The following is a 21,163-nucleotide window of genomic DNA, read 5'->3' as shown; positions in this document are numbered from 1 at the left end:
GCATGTTTTAGATGTTTCCCTGCACCAACACACCTGATTCTAATTAACGGTCCTCATTAACTTCTCACCAAGGTCTGCACAACTCTGTTGATGACACAGATACTTGTATCACGGTGTGTTGAACCAGAGTAACATCTAAACATGCAGGACAGAGGGGGCTCGAGTACCAGGGTTGGGAAACACTAGGGTAGATGATACTGTACTGGTCCACTGGCGTTTCCAGTTCATACTAGCTACACCGCCCTCTGCTGGACATGGAGCTCAAGTTTGATCCAGGCGTAGGAATCTCAAGTGTCTAAGTTAACTGTGAGTCTAAAACATGCTAAATAAACTACATGTGCATTAGGGCGGTATTGACAAAAACATTTATCACGATAATTTCTGGCATTTATCCCAATAACTATAAAAAAATACCAATACAAAATGTGTCATCAACGGGAATATTTCTTTCTTTCTTTCTTTCAGGCTCCTTTCTTTCTTTCTTTCAGGCTCATTTCTTTCTTTCTTTCTTTCTTTCTGGCTAATTTCTTTCTTTCTTTCTTTCTTTCAGGCTCATTTCTTTCTTTCTTTCTTTCAGGCTAATTTCTTTCTTTCTTTCTTTCTTTCAGGCTAATTTCTTTCTTTCTTTCTTTCTTTCTGGCTCATTTCTTTTTCTTTCTGGCTCATTTCTTTTTCTTTCTTTCAGGCTCCTTTCTTTCTTTCAGGCTCCTTTCTTTCTTTCAGGCTCCTTTCTTTCTTTCAGGCTCATTTTTTTCTTTCTTTCAGACTCATTTTTTTCTTTCTTTCAGACTCATTTTTTTCTTTCTTTCAGGCTCCTTTCTTTCAGGCTCCTTTCTTTCAGGCTCCTTTCTTTCTCTCTTTCTTTCTCTCTTTCAGGCTCATTTCTTTCTTTCTGTCTTTCAGGCTCATTTCTTTCTTTCTTTCTCTCTCTCTTTCTTTCAGGCTCATTTCTTTCTTTCTTTCTCTCTCTCTTTCTTTCAGGCTCATTTCTTTCTTTCTTTCTTTCAGGCTCATTTCTTTCTTTCTTTCTTTCAGGCTCATTTCTTTCTTTCAGGCTCATTTCTTTCTTTCTTTCTTTCAGGCTCATTTCTTTCTTTCTTTCTTTCTTTCAGGCTCATTTCTTTCTTTCTTTCTTTCTTTCTCTCTCTCTTTCAGGCTCGCTCCTTCCTTCCTTCCTTCCTTCCTTCCTTCCTTCCTTCCTTCCTTCCTTCCTTCCTTCCTTCCTTCCTTCCTTCCTTCCTTCCTTCCTTCCTTCCTTCCTTCCTTCCTTCCTTCCTTCCTTCCTTCCTTCCTTCCTTCCTTCCTTCCTTCCTTCCTTCCTTCCTTCCTTCCTTCCTTCCTTCCTTCCTTCCTTCCTTCCTTCCTTCCTTCCTTCCTTCCTTCCTTCCTTCCTTCCTTCCTTCCTTCCTTCCTTCCTTCCTTCCTTCCTTCCTTCCTTCCTTCCTTCCTTCCTTCCTTCCTTCCTTCCTTCCTTCCTTCCTTCCTTCCTTCCTTCCTTCCTTCCTTCCTTCCTTCCTTCCTTCCTTCCTTCCTTCCTTCCTTCCTTCCTTCCTTCCTTCCTTCCTTCCTTCCTTCCTTCCTTCCTTCCTTCCTTCCTTCCTTCCTTCCTTCCTTCCTTCCTTCCTTCCTTCCTTCCTTCCTTCCTTCCTTCCTTCCTTCCTTCCTTCCTTCCTTCCTTCCGGGGAATTTTTTTGACGGTTTATCGTGAACAGTAAAATATCGCCCATTCCTAATGTGCATTCAAGAATGTAACTCATCATACAAAAAAAGGACAGCCCATACAAGCAGCATCCATTAACTTATTTATTATACCGTTTGAAAAAGTAAATCCAACAGTTGAATCAACAGTATAGTACAGATTTAGTCGTTATCTTGTGGTGGTGGTCGTTTCTGGAAAGCATTCCACTGAACACGAGGCCGGTGACACATTTATTTCTCCTTTTGTAAAAACACCCAGAAGCAGACGGACGTTCCGGCGCCGACGCACCAGAGTAAGGCGGATGACGAGGTGGAGGACCCTTTACTGCCATGGAAGTACGGGAAAACTGTACAAGAGTCTTAACATTTATTTGTATCCAGTGGTCACATTTCCTGATTGATTTACTAAAGAGCTGACATTGATAACGTCTGACATCAGATCGTGTGTCGTTAGTTCTGCTTCAGAAACCTGAATGAACCAGGCTTGTTTTGGATGCTCGTCGGTCAATCTTATTTTTGTTGTGTTTTTCTGGATTTTTCTAGTTTTTCTGCATTTAAGTTAGCAGGAAACAGGAACTGGAATGCGTGCATTTTCGCAATGTATAAGGAAAACTAATTTTAATTAATCTTTTCCTTGGTGATGCTTAATCTGGATACGTCGACGCGCTGCATCACCAGAAGCATTATCATAATGACGACACAACTAACGTGCGTCGCAGAGAAATCTGTGCAGTTCATGTCTACGTTGCAGAGCAATAAGGCAACGTACGAGGGATTTGCAATCACCACAGGACTTACGACATTTGTTGTGTGCGAGCCAACTGACGTCAGAAAATAAGCTACAAAAACAAAAGATCTAAACATTCGGTCTGGAATGGAACAGAAACCTTCAGTTATCAATGTTTGACGACATTCCACACCCCCCCCAGAGCTGTGGAACATTAATACTTTAACCGCTGTGGTGACCGTGGTAACGCTCCGACAGTTGGCCTCCATGAGGTGGTGTGGGACGTGGGGTCGGTTCCTACCGATGTCAGGGAGGCTTCCAGCTGTATGATGATGGGGGAGGGGTTTGAGGGCAGTTCTGAGGGGCGTTTCCATGGCAGCAGCCGCACCGCCCCCTTCCCCCCTTAGAAGGTCTTCTTATGGATGGCACGTGCTCTGTCTTCGTCATACTCCCGCTTGGACACCCACATCTTCTTAAAGGTGTCCAACGATGCCAAGATGGAGCCGCTGTCGAGGAGAGACGGCAGAGTCAGAGCTGGTTCTGATCAGACACCACAACCCAAAAAATAAAGACCCAAAACTGAAAGCCCTCAATATACAAATAATCGTGTGTCTGGTCGTAGATCTTGTGTCTGTCCATTAGGAATGGGCGATATTTTACCGTTCACGATAAACCGTCAAAAAAATTCCTCACGGTAAGAATTTATCATCTCGCGGTAAAAACGATAAATTCCCGTTGATGATGTTTTTGTGTAAAGCTGATTTATGGTTCTGCGTTAAATCCACGCACAACGTACGTGAAGGAAGGAAGGAAGGAAGGAAGGAAAGAAGGAAGGAAGGGAGAAAACAAGGAAAGAAGGGAGAAAAGAGGAAGGGAAGAAGGAAGGAGAGAGCAGGAGGAAGGAAGGAAGGAAGGAAGGAAGGAAGGAAGGAAGAAAAGAGGAAGGGAAGAAGGAAGGAGAGAGCAGGAGGAAGGAAGGAAGGAAGGAAGGAAGGAAGGAAGGAAGGAAGGAAGGGAGAAAGGAAGGAAGGAAGAAAAGAGGAAGGGAAGAAGGAAGGAGAGAGCAGGAGGAAAGAAGGAAGGAAGGGAAAAAAGAAGGCAGGAAGGAAGGAAGGAAAGGGTAGAAGGAAGGGAGAAAACAAGGAAAGGAGGAAGGAAGGGAGAAAAGAGGAAGGAAGGAAGGAAATGAGCCTGAAAGAAAGAAAGAAAGAAAGAAAGAAAGAAAGAAAGAAAGAAAAAGTTATAGGGAGAAAAGAGGAAGGAAGGAAATGAGCCTGAAAGAAAGAAAGAAAGAAAGAAAGAAAGAAAGAAAGAAAGAAAAAGTTATAGGGAGAAAAGAGGAAGGAAGGAAATGAGTCTGAAAGAAAGAAAGAAAGAAAGAAAGAAAGAAAGAAAGAAAGAAAGAGTTATCGGGATAAATGCCAGAAATTATCGTGATACATTTTTTAGTCCATACCGCCCATCCCTACTGTCCATACTGTTGGTCGAGGATGCTGAAGATTTCTACATAATTGGATTTCTGATAACAGGTTTTCTGCTTTTTGGAGTTGGCGGTTACCTGGCATATCGATTCAGAAAACATCAGCTATTCTGTTCTTTTCAAGGCTGCCTGGCATGTGTGATGGAATATTTCTTTCTATCAACACTCAGACGTGTGAACAAAATCACAAACAGGATGCGATTCTTGAACAAAATCGCAGGCTAGTTGCGGTTTTTGAACTCATTGGTGGGATGGAGAAGACCATGGAGACCACAAATTCGGCTGTTTGGAGTTGCCAAGATGGACCAGAGAGACTTTAAGACAGATGGAAGATCACTGGAGTCAGCCTGACCCAAAACAATTGTTGCCATTTGAATCTGGCTCCCCGGCTGCCGGCCTTGGAAGACTGGATACCTAAATCTCTCCTGGATGTTATGCTAAAAGATGCTCTGCCTCCCCCACCTGAATCAGAACTTTACCAATGCTGGCTGATATCACTCCATCGCTATCAAGGACTATGGCTGAGGAATACATCTGCGAGAAAGTTCAGACACTCAAACAGCTATAAAAACCCCCCAGTTAACTCACCTTTTGTATAGAAAATGAACCTTCAGTTCAGAAACTCATAACTATTCAACAAGACCTTACCAAAATCTAACACATCTGTTTGCACAGTGATATACAGAGCAATGAAGGAGTGGAATTCACTTCCTGATTATGTAACGCAACAGAAAAATGTGCTAAGTTTTAAAATGAAACTAAAAGATTATTATTAAACACAAAATTTTAAGGATTAATATTTAATAATTAATTAATTAAATTATTAAATATTTAACTCATATTGTTGGGTGTGGCATCTTTGCCATGTAACAAAAGTATCCGTGATGATTCAATGTAGGAGATTGTCTTGTATGTTTTCTTGTTTATATGTTTTATATGTGTGAATTTTTGTGTTTCTATATATATTTGTGAATGAGTATTTTTTCTGTTTGGTTTGTATTGTGTGTACACTGTATACAGTCATGTCACCCTCCATTAATCCTGTTTGGGTTTCCGTGTAAAACAATAAAAACCATCAGCAATAATTAGCAGAGGGTTAAAACCAACTTCCCGTCAGGATTGTTGTTCTTGTTCTGCTGCCAAATGTTTGTCATTATTGATGATTTTCTTATCAGTTTTTAAGCTGGCCATCAGAACAGCTTCCTGTCTCTAGAAAAGGAGTGTAGACACTTGAGGCGTTTCTTTTTTAAAGTTAGATGGAGCTCAGTAAGAGACAAAAACAGCTTTGTGAAAGTTTCTGGTATAAATATGTTCACATGATCCATCAGCTGTTTTTGCAGCAGTGGCCTCAGGGATGTGGGGTAGCAGAGCCTGCTGGAGGTTACACTTGCGTTTCTACACGTCCCAGTATGAAACTGGGTTGGTTCTGGACTCTTACCCGATCCACGTAGAGTAAAGCCGCTCCTGGGGGGCCGAGATCTAAACCAGGAAGAAGACAACCACAGGTTATAAAAACTCATTGTGCTGGGACATTTAAAACTGCATCACATCCAAACAAGTCACATTTTTTATCTCAGATGAGGAAACAAATACGTCTTTGTGACTTGAGGGAGTCGCATGGTCCCTGGGTTTTTCCCATCCTTTGATCTGGCACAAAGAGCTGACCCTAAGACGCCTTGTTTGTTGTCCAGGTTCAGCTTCTTTGACATAATGATGTCATCACGTAAGTCAGCTGCATAATAATGTACGTCTAGTGCAGGACTGGATAATTCTGGTCCTGGTGTCACACTGCTGGACAGCAGAAGCTACGGTTCAGGTCACACATGAGCTGGGCATTTACAGGCATCTGAACTGCGGAACAGGTTAATTTTAGCATGTAGCAATAGCATTTTACCGACCTCTGATTTTGTATATTATGACAGCATTGCAACATTTAACATGCTATTATTTCATTACTTTACCCTTTAACATTTTATTTGCTAGTATTTTCTTAACTTAATTTATGCTAAATATTAGTCAACACCTGCCTCCTCCTTTCTTCAATGTCTGCGTCTATTACCAGACACCTACACCTGCATCTATTCCAATAAACTTGCAGTGTTGCTTTAATTGTAAATACAGCATCTTGTTTTGGTTCCGGAGGGCAGGAAAGTTGTATAAAAAGTGTATTTTACTTTCCACCTTGGTCATGTGACTGACTATTACAGACAACACAGCTAGTCCATACCAGGGTTATAATAGTTTTGAATTTTTCTTTTTAGTTTAGTTTTATTTCGTTTTGACTTTTTCTCCTTCAATTCAGTTAGTTTTAATTCGTTTTTACTGTGGGTTTGCTAGTTTTTATATTTTCAAAAATGCTTAGTTTTAGTTTTGACGTCACAGACCGTGAGGCGTTAAGGTGCCGTAGCTGCCAGTTGGAGATAAACGGCCAGAGCGGAATAAATTGATCATACCAAGAGGCTAATATTGATAGGGACGAAAACGGAGGAAATTATATCTATAATTTCAGTTAGTTTTAGTTAGTTTTCTAAACACGCAATATAGTTTCAGTTAGTTATCGTTTTTGTCTTTTCATTTTCGTTTTTATTTAGTTCAGTTAATGAAATTGTTTTTTCAATTTTAGTTTTCGTTATTTCGTTCGTTTTCGTGAACGATAATAACTCCATACTCCATACTCTCACAGTTAATATCAAAAATATAGTGTGAAAAATAACATTGAAAATGTTTGTTACTGCATAGCCCGTCCTATGTAGGGACTGTAACTATGGCAACACAATATAGGCACTAATGATCATCAGTACCCACATTGCCAAGCCCTGTTAAGTTAGCTTGGCCTCACAAGTGGTATCATATGACTCTTGAATCTGGACTCTGTTGGACTAATTTCGATTAAAAAACAAACAAACTGGGCTTTATTTAACTGTGTAGGAGCGGTCCCTAAATCAACGCGCATTTACTCTTCGTAGTGTCACAATAATCCTTCTTTATTGCTTTATAGCAACAGCAAAAATTCCGATTAGGTTCGAAATGCGATTGAAAAATAGTTTTCCCTTCTGCTCTCTATTCAAAACACACCCCTCGCCTGTGGGTGATGTCTAAGTATAAAGTTAACACCCCTTCACATCATCATTGCATCATCATAATCACTTTGGATGTATCACTTCAACATAAACAGTAAGAGTTCAGCATATTTTGGTATATAGATGGCAGCCTGATTATAAATGAATCCCATGAATATGATAAATATAATAAGGTATAAGTAGGTAAAACACAAATCAGTGTATTGGCTTCAACAAACTGTATAGAACATTACTTTTGTTGTGAATTGGTGCTTTACAAATAAATGTATGTGAATTGGATCAATCAGCTGACCAATCAAAGTAGCATGGACTTAAGAAGATGGTTCTTAAAGACTAAAGAGCTAAAACGGAGCATTTGAGAGAGTGATGTCCAGTTACTAGGGTTGTCACGATACCAAATTTCTGTTTCGATACCGATACCAATATGTATTTCGATACTTTTTGTAAAAAGGTGGAACACTCTCAAATGTCAATATTTTCCTTTATTTTAAAGCAGACTTTGGGAACAATAACAACAATGAATAAAATAAATAATTGGCATGGGATATTAAAATGTTCAAACCTTTAGAACAGTGTGAACAAATACAATAAAGCAATGCCATTCAAATTAAAGTCACCATGTTAAATAAAATACTGTAGCCGCAAAAACTCCTGCTTCTGAGTGGGTGGTGTCACCCTCTCTGAGCCAGGAGCACTGGACTTCTGTAATTGGGGGAGGGAGGGGGTACAGTATTTTAATTAACATGGTCATTTTAATTTAAATGCCATTGCTTTATTTTACTTGTTCTCATTGTTCAAAATGTTTGTTTTGAAACTATAGGCCACATGAAACATTAAATGGGCATAACTAGAAAAATAAATTGAGGCTCATTCTATCATCTACAGGACTGTCTCAGAAAATTAGAATATTGTGATTTTCTGTAATGCAATTACAAAAACAAAAATGTCATACATTCTGGATTCATTACAAATCAACTGAATAATGCAAGCCTTTTATTATTTTAATATTGCTGATCATGGCTTACACTTTAAGAAAACTCAAATATCCTATCTCAAAAAATTTGAATATTCTGGGAATCTTAATCTTAAACTGTAAACCATAATCAGCAATATTAAAATAATAAAAGGCTTGTAATATTTCAGTTGATTTGTAATGAATCCACAATGTATGACATTTTTGTTTTTTTTAATTGCATTACAGAAAACAAAGAACTTTATCACAATATTCTAATTTTCTGAGACAGTCCTTTAGGATAGGATTAGATATTGTAGGCTAATGGAATGTTTTACAAAAGTGTGTTTTAATATATAATATTAATTAATATAATTAATTGCCTTAATGGTTTATAATATATATGAAACATTAAATAATATTAAAATATAAAAAATATATTAAAGTTATATTATAGTCTGTGGAATTTATTTAAATATTTTAAAAATTGCATTTATTAACCATGGACATGTTTTAACTCTCTGTATAGGCTGCTGTAGGTTTACTACGGGCTGGGAGAGGCTCTGTACTTCTTTCATGACATGACAGTGCAGTGAACTGGTGAACAAAGTTATCAGCTGTCGTTTTTGACTGAAGTCGGGGAACAAGTCCGCGTGGTTGTCCTTTAAATGTTTCGACAAGTTTGAAGTGTTGCCTCCTTTTGCGAGACTCACTTTGTAGCAGCGCTTACACTGCAGGGTTTCTGGTTCAGTGGCTCGCCCTTATCGCTCGGTTTGAACCCGAAATATTTCCACACCGTACTTCGGGCCCCCATTTTGTCCACAAGTACGGGCTTTTCTTCAGCTAGCTGCCATCTCCATTTATTATATATTTATTTATTTAACTTTATTTCAACCCGCTCTGTCTGTCTAACACGCGACTTCTCGTTTCTCTCTCCTCCGCATGCGAGTGGGAGGGGGAGGCGGCTCTGCTTCTGCACCTACGTCACACTCGCTGAGCTCGCCGTGCTTAAAGAGACAGGCTCCAATTTACCAATTCGTTTGCATAGAAAAAATATATAAAAGTACCGTTTGTTTTTAAATGCTGGTATAGTACCGTTTTCAAAACTCTAGTACTGCGGTACTATACTGGTACCGGTATACCGTGCAACCCTACCAGTTACAGTAAAACAGTTTATCTGTAAACACTTGATGCCTCGGTGATGGCCTCGCCCCTCTGTGCTACATTTAAACAAACATGAAGAGGACATACCTTGATCTTTACATCTTTGGGTGCAAGCTTCTTGACTTCAGTTAGTAATCTTTCCCCAAAACCTGAAAGAAACCAGACTCAGCTGAAGTCAAACATACATCTGAGATGAGGTTCGTTCATCATTCAGAACAAGGCCACCGATTCAGACACCTACGGCAAGGTGTTATTTTCAATCTTTCAGAGTTCCTGAGCCCAACTGAATTGCCTGTATTGCTGTGGTCCATACGGGTGAGTTTTGTTTTCGCCCACCTTTGATGAGCGTTGTCCCTCCAGACAACACGATGGTGGAGTAGAGTGTGCGCCGCAGGTCCATGTCGGATTTCTGGATGGCATAGGCCAAAAGCTCATGGATACCAGAGCTCTCTTCCCCGATCAGGTCAGGTCTGAACAGCAGCTCTGGGGCTCGGAACCTGGCCGGGCCAATCTGGAGATGGAGAACTCAGGTTTCAGGGAGGGGTTCAGGAGGATGAGGAGGAAGAACATGGTTCTGGACTCACATTTAAGCTGCTTCCATCAGGCAGAACATACTGAGCCTTCTCTGTTTCTAAGGTCTCGTCCTTCTGAGGGTTTAGAGACAGGTAGCAGGCTCTCTATAGACGGGAAACATCTGATTAGACTTTATTAAACAGTTCCTTTATGATTATCTGACTGGTTTCCAGCTCACCTCCTTGACTGTGCGGACGATCTCAAACTCAGCTGACGTTTTAAAGTTGTAGCCTTCCTTACGCAGCAGGAGACTGAGGTACCGTGACACGTCTCTACCGGCAAGGTCCACACGCATGATGGAGTGAGGAATGGCGAAGCCCTCGTAGATGGGCACCACATAGGTCACACCGTCACCGGAGTCCAACACCACACCAGTAGTCCGGCCTGTGGCATACCTACAGGAGGGAGGACATCAATGCGTTGGGGTTTATACACGTTTACAGAAACCAATGTGTGCAATGCATTGTGGTAGGGCTGGGCGATATGGACCAAAAGTCATATCTCAATATTTTCTAGCTGAATGGCGATACTCGATATATATCTCGATATTTTTTCTGTGCCTTAATTGGGGTTTCCCCCAAATCATTATAGCATAGCATCTCTGTTAGCTTCATTTTTTTCTGAGGCAAACCCTTAAAAAAACAGTCAGTTTTAATACAAAGCCTCGTGCCAAATGTCACACAGGTACCTTTGTTAACAGAGGTCTGCACAATATCAAAATGTACAAAACAAATGAAATAAAAATAAACTGCCTGCATATATAGAATAAAAATGCTTCTTGAATAAAATAAAACAAATATTCCTTTCCTGCATAACAATTAAATTAAAATACACTGTGCAATTAATACAATGTAGACAGTAACAGGCAGACTTTTCCACTGAGGTTGACAGTTGTGCAAATAACAAAACATGTGTGCAAATCTCAAATAAAACATTCAAGTCAATTTGTTACAAAATAAGCTATATCAAAATCATTTAAAAAAAAAAACAACAAAATGTATATATTTTTTTTTAAAATCATATAAACGATATTGTCTCGTACCATATCGTGTTTGAAAATATATCGATATATATTAAAATCTCGATATATAGCCCGGCCCTACATTGTGGGAAGCATTGCAATATTGAGAGCCCACAGACAACAGCATCTACATGCATCTTCTTCAGTTGCTCCGACTAAACATGTTTCAGGTCAGTAGCAGAATTCAGCCACCAACAGAGAATACTCAGCAGGGTAGCAACCTAGTTCTTAGACAATAGGGATGCTCTCCATCACTTCATCTACCTCACTCCACAACTTCCCCTTCTCTTCTAACTCACATCACACCTTTGCCTAACCCCACATCAGTGGTGTTTGGACTAAAATTGATTATTATTATCATTATCATTTCCCTACTTCCATGGTTGTATTTTAGGAGCAGTGGCTAAGGAAGTAAAATACCCATTGATTGATTTAAACCACTACAATGGACTTTCTTTGTTTTCTATAACAGTGTATAATGCAGGCTGCTGGGTGGCACAGTGGTTAGATCACGGGTCGGCAACCCGCGGCTCTAGAGCCGCATGCGGCTCTAGAGCCGCATGCGGCTCTTTGGCGCCGCCCTAGTGGCTCCTGGAGCTTTTTCAAAAATGTTTGACCTTTTTTTTTTCTTTTTTTCCCTTTTTTTCTTCTTTTTTTTCTCCTTTTCCTTTATTTCATCTGTTTTTCCTTTTTTTTCTTCCTTTTTCCTTTCCTTTTTAATCTCAACATTTCGACTTTTTTCTCAACATTTCAACTTTTTTCTCGACTTTGACTATTTTCTCAAGATTGTACTTCAACATCAATCTTGACATTTCTTATTTTTTCTCGAAATTTCGACTTTTCCACTTTTTTCTCGAAGTGCATAATGAAAAAAAAATCTCCCCCCAGTTCTAACTAATATAGAAACTTGCAGCATGTGTTGTCTTCATTCTAAGGCTTATACAAGACTTTTATACAAGATTTTTTGCGGCTCCAGACATATTTGTTTTTTGTGTTTTTGGTCCAATATGGCTCTTTCAACATTTTTGGTTGCCGACCCCTGGGTTAGATCAACCATGTACTGAGGCGACAGTTCTCCTGCAGCGTTTGCAGATTTGAGTCCCATGTCGTCTCCATTCTCTCTCTCTACCCCCTTCCTGTCTACACTTTGAATAAAAGGCCAATAGAGCCAAAAAAATCTTTAAAAAGAAACAGTGTATGATGTAACAAGGAGACAGTCACGCTGCAGTAGTGTTAGTACTTAAAAACTCAAAAAATAACACACAGTTTGATAAAACTACAGCTATCTTCGGTTTATGATGAAACCTGTGTGACAGGAAGTTCTTACAAGCTCAGCACGGCCTGCATGGAGATGAAGAGTGCCGGTACGTTGAAAGTCTCGAAGAAAATCTCTGCAGCCTTCTCTCTGTTAATGCCAGGGTTGAGAGGAGCCTCCGTCAGGAGCACAGGATGCTGGGAAACAAACCAATAGGATTACAGGTGCTCAGACAGCTGGTAGATGAAAGGTAGGTTCTGGAGAGCACCTCACCTCCTCCGAGAAGGTCTGCAGCTGCTCTTTGGAGTAGATGTAATGCCAGATCCTCTCCATATCATTCCAGTCGCTCACAATGCCGTGCTCCATCGGGTATCTTACCGACAGCAAACCCCTATGCTCCTGATCCACAGATTGGTGGAAAAAAAAACAAAAAAAAACAGTGACATTATGAAAACATGTTGCTACTCTAAGGTCTCAGACTCAATGTTTCTGTCACATGATTCATAGAAGAAAGAATTTTCCCTGAAACAGCAGAAGAGACACTGTGATGTGAAATCATACAAATCAGAAGAGTGCCGTGAGATGTGATGAATGGCCTGCTCCGGTTTGAGTAGAAACCATCCTCCTTATGAACCACAGGGCCAGCATCATGATTAATGGAATGGACCAGCTAGTCTGAAATATCGGCCGTCCCAGTAGGACCAATGAAGCCTGAACAAACCATGTATCATAAAGCTGCGTGTGTATTTTAAGTCTGGGAATATTAAGTGTTGAACTTAAAGCTTAAATGGGAATTCAATAACCTAAACTGTGGCTGAGTCAGCATTCAACCTATTGTGATCCTTCTGCCATTTTTCAGTATCTAGTTCTCTTCATTTCACCTTCCTCTCGAGGTCTATATCTCCTTTCTTCATTTCAGATATTGTTCCTCATTTCAATGCCACCTTTGATCGTCAACTCCTAACACTTTAAACATATTATCATATAATATGTTTATAAAATATTATATTATAAACATAACTATTTTTTCCACATTGCCACCTGACTAACAATTTTTCATTTTCAGCAGTTTTTTTTTCAGTGATGTTTAACTCTCAATCAGCACCTCAATGTTCAGACCTGCATTTTTCAAAAAGAAAAGGTGACAGTAAATTCTGTGTTTTGATAAAAAAAACAAAAAAAAAACATCTTTTGTCCATTTTGACTGTGCTGATGGCCATTTCCATTCCCCTTTTAGACTGTATGTGTGTAGTCACGTGACTCCGCCCATCCAGACTGAACGAGAAAAGGAACCCAAGAAAAATGGCTGATGGTTCAAACGAAGAAGCGGCTGACATAGCCGTGGACGAAATAATAGGGCTCTCAAGTCTGATGCATTGAGCGTGAGACTCACGCTTTTCAACAATTTCACATGCTCTCACGCCACACATGGCATTTCTCATGCTGAAAAATTAACTTCACTGCACAGCAACTCCAACAACCCATCTTACAAACGAGTCAAGGTATGCTACTGTGTGCTGAGCTCTCAGCTCAAAGCAGCTCTCTGGAGTTACCAACCTATCAGCCAATCAGAAAATAGACTTTTTTGTTACCGGGTAAGGTCTGAGTTTCCGCTTTACGCGGTCCATGAATGCGTTGTGGAGGTAACCTAAGTTACAACACACATCACTCTTAAAAAACTACACACTTTTTTCTTTTTCTTTATTTAATTTGTTTTTGTTTAGTAGAGTATTAGGGCCAAACTAAGACAAAAAAAATTGGAAATTACGAGAATAAAGTCGTAAAATTACGATAATAAAGTCGTAATGTTGCGAGAATAAAGTCGTAATAGAATAAAGTCGTAATATTACGAGAATAAAGTCGTAACATTACGAGAATAAAGTCGTAACATTACGAGAATAAAGTCGTAATAGAATAAAGTCGTAATATTACGAGAATAAAGTCGTAACATTACGAGAATAAAGTCGTAACATTACGAGAATAAAGTCGTAATGTTGCGAGAATAAAGTCGTAATATTATGAGAATATAATTTATGAGAACTCTAACAGGAAGAGCTTCTTCTCCCTGTGTTAAAATGAGGAATATTGAGCATCTTGTGAAGTTATATTTATATATTTATAATATATTACGACTTTATTCTCGTAATATTATGACTTTATTCTCGTAATTTTACGACTTTATTCTCGTAATATTATGACTTTATTCTCGTAATTTTACGACTTTATTCTCGTAATATTATGACTTTATTCTCGTAATTTCCTTTTTTTGTTTTTTTGTTTGGCCCTAATACTCCGTCGTAGTTTAGAGCAGAATGAGACCACTGCTGTTCAATTATCATACACCTACTGTGGTGTCAACTGGCCTAGACTCATATGTTCCCACCTCTGCTTTGGGTCCGATGAACAGGTCTCCCTCCAGTGCTCCGGCCATCACACGCACATGTTTGGGACGTCCCACACTGCACACAAACGGTTAAGATAAACGTCCGACAGTAATCTCCATGATCAGCAGATCTGAGAGGAGATCAGCGTGAGGTTGAAGAACACTTACTAGTTGGGGAAACAGTATTTGGGGATCTGGTCACCAGCGAAACCAGCCTTGATGACCCCTGAACCCTGCAGAGAAGACAGAAAATTATGTTTCAAGAGTAACCTCAACTTTTCAAATCTGAGTCCAAGCACATAGAGAGTGGTTTATGCTTCTTTATGCTTCTGTGTTGAACCGATGACACAAGTACACCATAGCTGGGGAGCCTGGGTTGAAACCTCTCCACCAACTACTGGTTGGTATTTCCCGCTACAACTTCATAAATTCAAGACTGGTAGAATTTCAGTAGGTTACTGTATTAACGTCAGCTCATCATCATGTCTAAGCCACAAACAGAAAGTAAACTACAGGAAGTAACTTCCAGGAAGATACCGCATCCTGGAAAAGACCCCACGTGTCACCTGGTTGTTGGACGTGGAATTACAGAGACACAAAACCAACAACAAACAAGTATTAACAACGTAGATCCCGTATATAAAAGGCAAAGGCAAATTTATTTATAAAGCACATTTCACATGATGAGCATTGACTCAATGTGCTCAAATACATACAAATTATATATATATATATATATATATATATATATATATATATATATATATATATATATATATATATATATATAGACTATGCATGTTGCTGATGCGCAGAATTATCACTGAATATACCAAGAATTGATCAACATTTTTAACACTAGTTAATATCAAGTGACAATGAACATTAATATTTTTGAATTAAAGCAAGCAATTTGTATTTAAATTAATCTCTACACATCGGACTGCAGCCCCGCCCACCCAGAGAACGTCATTGTCTAGTTTGCTGATGACACAACGGTGGTGGGGCTGATCACAGGGGGAAACGAGGCGGCCTACAGAGATGAGGTCCTTAAACTTGGTGAGTGGTGCGCACTGAACAACCTGGCACTGAACACCACCAAAACCAAGGAGCTCATCCTGGATTTCAGGCGGAACCGAGCTGCCCCCACCCCCCTGTACATCAACGGTGACTGCGTGGAGCAAATGCAGTCCTTCAAGTTCCTGGGCGTCCACATCACTGCAGACCTGTCCTGGTCTGTCAACACCACTGCACTGGTTAAGAAGGCTCAGCAGCGGCTGCACTTCCTGAGGTGCTCAGGAAGGAGAACCTGAACACACAGCTGCTGGTGGCCTTCTACCGTTGCACCATAGAGAGCCTGCTGACCCACGCCGTGACAGTGTGGCACTCCAGCTACACGGAAGCAGACAGGAAGAGGCTGAAGAGGGTGGCAAACACAGCACGGAAGATCATGGGCTGCCCTCTGCCCTCTCTGCCATCCCTGTCTGACATCTACAGCTCCCGCTGCCTCAACAGGGCAAGGAACATTGTAAAGGATAACACCCACCCCGGTTTCCACTTTTTCGACCTGTTGCCCTCTGGGAGACGCTTCAAGTCCTTACGAACCCGAACAAAAAGACTCAGGGACAGCTTCTTCCCCAAAGCCGTGAACTTTCTCAACCAATAAACTATCTCATACTGTGCAATATTTTTCTATTTTCTATCCATAATGTTCCAATATCCATCCATTCATGTACATTTTTATCTTCCCATTCACTCTTTTTTTATAGTGTATATATATATATATTTCCTGTTTTTCATTTTGTTGTTTACAGTTTTTTTTTTGTTGTTTACGTTTTGTTGTTTACAGTACTTGTCTTTGCATATGTGCACTTTGACAGAGCTGCTGCCTAATTTCATTGTACCAGTATGACGATAATAAAGGCTTTCTATTCTATACTAATATATCGCCTTCATTTTTCAGGTTTTCTTGGCCGTGTTTTATTTTAGGTGGATTTTTTTTTTTCTACATCAGAGCGGGGTCAGGCTGTACACAGTGGGACTTTTGGGACTTTAGCCTGTTAGCAAAATGCTAAAAACATTGCCATTCTGGACGATTGCAAAATGGTAATGCCACTACTTGGCATGCCCATAATAACAATAATAATAAACTTGAATTATAAGAATCGGTCGACAGCAGAGACCAACTTCCCCTGCATTGGTGGATCCAGACAGTAGGGCTGCAATGATTCGTCGACGTTGTCGACAAATATCGATAATCAAAATTGTCAACGATGAATTCCATTGTCGACAATTGTCGCCAGACGTGTTTTTCCAATGGAGTGAGGCATCTCACTTCAATACAATCTCTGCGTCTCAGCCGAGCGGGTAGCGGTTAAACAAAAATGACAGCGTCCTGTACAGCAGCTGCACGTAACAAAACTTCAAAAGTTTGGGAGCATTTTAGCCTCGATACGGCAAATAAAAAGAAGACTTGCAAGGTTTGCAAAGCAGACCTTGCTTATCACGGGAGCACGTCAGTAATGCACGAGCATTTGAAGAAAAAGCACGTCGGACAGTTGTCCGAAACGGACTCGCCTTGGTAAGATATTAAGCGTATTTTGGCTTTAGACAGCTTTAACGTTATGCCTGACTGTGCCTGACAAAAGTATTTCAAATTAAATGCATGCAGACCGATGAAGAGCCACCATGGACCCCTTTCTGCAAAAGCAGCAGAAGTGTTCCCTGCAACAGGCGACTGCCCTCACTGATCAATACTGCAGATGCTGATCTGTGATATGAGCAGCTCTCCATGGTTGATGGTGACGGGTTTCAACAAATGATACACCAGTTCAACCCAGAGAACGTCCTGCCATCCAGAACCCATTTCACCCACTTGATGGAGAAAAAATACGAGATGTTTTATTTTATATATAACACAATTGCCTGTCCTTAAAAAATGAAAAATAATGGACAGAGGTTTATTTATTTATGGATTTATGTCTATACTGACTGATCACTGTGCCTGTCCTTGGTTTTAGATAGGACATTTTATTGTATGAACAGCGGCAAAGTTGAATAAAATATCTATTTTCATTGAAGTACCCATCTTTCTTCTGTTTATTATCATTTGCCACATAATTAAAGCAACCTCATACTAAACTTAAGAAAAAATTACTAATTATCCGATTAGTCGACTAATCGTTTCAATAGTCGGTGACTAGTCGACTATTAAAATAGTCGTTAGTTGCAGCCCTACTGGTGCGCAGTGAGACTTTTGCGACTTGTTAGCAAAATGCTAGCAACATTGCCCTTTGGGCCATTCTGGACGATTGCAATATGGTCATGCCATTACTTGGCATGCCCATAATAACAATAATAATAATAATAAATTGGAAGAATAAGAATCAGTTGACAGCAGAGACTAAATTCACCTTCATTTTCAGTAGGTTGGATTATTACAATGGCATCTTTACAGGCCTTAACAAGAAATCTATCAGGCAGCTGCAGCTGATCCAGAATCCTGCCACCAGAGTCCTTACAAACACCAGGAAACTGGACCATATTACACCGGTCATGAAATCACTACACTGGCTTCCAGTGAGTCAAAGGACAGAGTTTAAAATCTTACTGCTGGTCTACAAAGCACTGAATGGTCTTGGACCAAAATACATCTGGTTTGTTGTTTGTCCCAAGAACCAGAATCAAGCCAGGTGAGGCAGCGTTCAGTTATTCTGCTCCTCACCGGTGGAACAAACTTCCTGTAGACCTGAGGTCTGCTCCAACTGTCAGCTCCTTTAAATCAGGGTTAAAAACATTACTGTTTACTCAAGCATACTCCTAAATTAAACGTACCTGCTGCACTCTACCGCCCTTATTTTTAACAGCTAGTATTTTTATTATTTTACTTCTTTTCTTATCATCTTATTCTTAATTTTTTCAATCTTATTTGTTATTTACTGTCTAATTATGTCTTGCCGCTTTTAATGTCAATGTAAAGCACTTTGAATTACCTTGTGTTGAATTGTGCTATATAAATAAATTTGCCTTGCCTTGCACAGGTGGATCCAGACAGCAGAGACTAAATTCACCTGCACAGGTGGATCCAGACTGCCCTAAAAAGCCACCTACAGGAGGCTGCTACTCGTAACTGGGAATAATCACAACTGAATTTATTTTTTTGCTGCTATCTTGACCAGGACTCCCTGGCAGAAGAGATATTGTATCTCAATGGGACTTTCCTGAATAAATAAAGGATAAATAAAAATCAAAGCCTCTACTGCACATCCCGCTGTTCCTTCTGATTATTGTTTCTTGTTTTTGTTTTGTTTTCTGCTTTTGTTTTGTATTACCTAGCTTATTCTATTTGTCTCATCACCTTTTTAGTCTCTCTCGGTGCAAAATAACAGTAATTCCCCCCTTTTTTTTTTTTTTTTTTTTTTTACAATCGTCCCTATAAAGTGCTGCTTCTTACCTGTATGTCATTCAATGTTATATGAGTTAAAAAAGGTCTCCAAGTGTAATGCTTTCTTGGATGCCTTTTAGTTTTAAGGGAGTCAAATTGTGGAACAACTGTAAAGACGAAATGAAATCATGCAAATCACTAAGTAAGTTTAAACAAATCTTTAAAAACACTACTCTGTATGGATACAAAACGAAAATGGACACATGAACTGACAGCCAATGACCAAAGTGCCTTGCTCAGCTGAACCACTTTTTCTTTTCTTTTATGCTTTTCTTTTTGAAGTTGTGTGAAATGAAGAAACGGTAAAAATAGAACATTAGAAGGGGTAGGACTAGAAAAGTTTTTTTGAAACTTCATCTTACACCCTTTCAAACAGGAAATATTTATTTACATATAGATTTGTCTCTTTAATTTGCTTTGTTTTGCTTATGGTTTTCTTTGTTGTTTTGTTGTTTTTTCGGTATATACATTTTATGTATTCTGATTATTTTGTTTTTGTAGTTTTAACCTGTTTGAATAAATAAATAAATGAAATGAAATGAAATAGTTGACTTTGTATCAGCGAATCTGTACTGTCATGAAACTGTACCTGATCCTATGCAATTCTTCTAATAAATTCCTCAATCAATCAATCAGAGACTAACTTCACCTGCACAGGTAGTTTTTCAATAACACTACAGAACTGGAAGGTTAGTGACGACGCTCCGGAGCCTGCAAGAGGACCTGTGACAATCCCTCTGCAAACAGCTGACGTCCCTCTCGTCCACACATTTATGATGCCCGTATCCTCTCCGCCCTGCTGCGGGACCGCAGGTCGCTAGCCGGCCAGCTGCAGGCGCCGCCCCGGCGGGATCCCTGCCGGCACCGCTCCAAGGGGACGCCCGGGTACGAGCTCCCGTCAGGGGAGAAGCCAGGTGTGAAGCCCGTGCACGGACGAGGCTCGAGGTTTACCAGGAACTATTGTCTCCTGCACAGCAGACCGGAGCTAGCGGCTAATGGCCTCGGTTTGGGTGTGGATAAATGACATCATCATACTCACATTATCGATCACCACCGGCTGGTTAGCCAAGATGTCGTAACACTCCATGACTGACAGGGTTGTTCAGGTGCCTTGCTATTAGTCCGCGCGCGTTTCGGTCGTGGTTTAGTGTTTTTATTGATATCTAAAGAAGAATAACGCTCGGTCACCGCGCCTCCGCTGCCGATGAGCCTGGTGTCGTCAGACCAGCCACACAAATATGAAGGGGCGGGGTCTCGGTGATTGACAGCGACGAGGACCAATCATGTGAGGGGACCGTTCTGAACGACAGTCGCTTTAACCAATCACAGTGAAGATGTGGGGAGGGAGTAAATGAGTAGACGTTCTGGAGGGCGGCCATAGACATATGAACGTAGACGCCTCGCAGCGCGAGTTGGCCCGTTGCTGTGATACGGCACTGCGTCCGCCATATTGGATGTGGCAAGTACGGTGCGTCCGAAATGCCATACTAAAAAGTATATACTAAAAAGTATACTTAAATTCGGCACACTCCGCTCTTTCCTGTTTATTCTGGCCGAAACAAGATGACATTATATAATATTATTAAATACGAATATTATAATATTAATATTATATAATTATATTATTATACTTAAAGGAGGTTGAGGCAGGATTGAGGCAGGATTTATGAAAAAAATTCGTATACGTTTTAAGTTTTCTAGTAATATTGTCAGATGAAGCGTTCCAAACCCAAAAGAATGAGCCCTCTAGTGTATCTGTCCGTTGCCTTGAACAGGCTGTGTGCTGCAAAATGTGCTGCAATTCGGGCCCAAATTTCCCGCGCTGGGCTGCGGATGTGACGTCACATGACGCTGCATGCGCATTCTCCCCGTTCTCCCGTGCCGGCTTCGCTGTTGGCTGTAGTACCCCCGACGGCCGTCGTGGTGAAGGGTGGCGCTAGAGAGTCTCATTTCTTAAAAGGAGCCTCAAGCTCCTTTAAATTCGGCACACTTTTGAGTAAATATCAGTAGTGTGCATTAATTCGGACGTACTATTAAGAGCGCACACGGCACTTCCTGCCGTAGAGGGGGGGGGGGGGGGGGGGTTGTTACCATGGTAACCTGTCACAGCAGCGGTAGCAGCGGTAGCAGCGGTAGCAGCGGTAGCAGCGGTAGCAGCGGTAGCAGCGCTCCGCTGCTTCCCGTTTATTCTGGCCGAAACAAGATGACATTATATAATATTATTAAATACGAATATTATAATATTAATATTATATAATAATATTATTATACTTAATATTATACTTATGACATTCGTATCACTTGGCCAAACGCCGCTGCATTGCATTGTGGGAAGTTTCTGCTCGGCTAGTGTCCATCAATCCACACTAAAAAAGTTCTCCGGAAT

The 21,163-nt window shown here is 40.4% G+C and overlaps 1 protein-coding gene across 1 annotated transcript; it reads right to left on the bottom strand.

The window, feature by feature from the left end:
* Positions 1-1,789: 1,789 nt before the first annotated feature.
* actr1b (actin related protein 1B) lies at positions 1,790-20,011 on the bottom strand. Its single transcript, XM_061734091.1, has 11 exons — positions 19,817-20,011; positions 14,502-14,566; positions 14,334-14,409; positions 12,224-12,349; positions 12,023-12,147; positions 9,853-10,069; positions 9,686-9,778; positions 9,438-9,612; positions 9,189-9,250; positions 5,344-5,384; positions 1,790-2,931 (listed from the first exon to the last, which is right to left on the bottom strand). The coding sequence occupies exons 1-11, from the start codon at positions 19,862-19,864 to the stop codon at positions 2,829-2,831; spliced, it is 1,131 nt and encodes a 376-aa protein (XP_061590075.1). The 5' UTR covers positions 19,865-20,011; the 3' UTR covers positions 1,790-2,828.
* Between the last annotated feature and the right edge of the window lie 1,152 nt (positions 20,012-21,163).

Source organism: Cololabis saira, chromosome 11, assembly GCF_033807715.1.
Source record: "Cololabis saira isolate AMF1-May2022 chromosome 11, fColSai1.1, whole genome shotgun sequence".
Lineage (NCBI taxonomy): Eukaryota > Metazoa > Chordata > Actinopteri > Beloniformes > Belonidae > Cololabis > Cololabis saira.
This window is presented reverse-complemented; position numbering and strand designations above follow the sequence as displayed.

Coding starts and splice junctions, on each gene's coding strand:
- actr1b (XM_061734091.1), bottom strand. CDS start 19,864: ATGGAGTGTTACGACATCTTGGCTAACCAGCCGGTGGTGATCGATAAT. Junction 10,070..12,022: donor ATGCAGGCCGTGCTGAGCTT/GTAAGAACTTCC, acceptor TCCCTCCTGTAG/GTATGCCACAGGCCGGACTA. Junction 9,779..9,852: donor TCGTCCGCACAGTCAAGGAG/GTGAGCTGGAAA, acceptor TCCCGTCTATAG/AGAGCCTGCTACCTGTCTCT.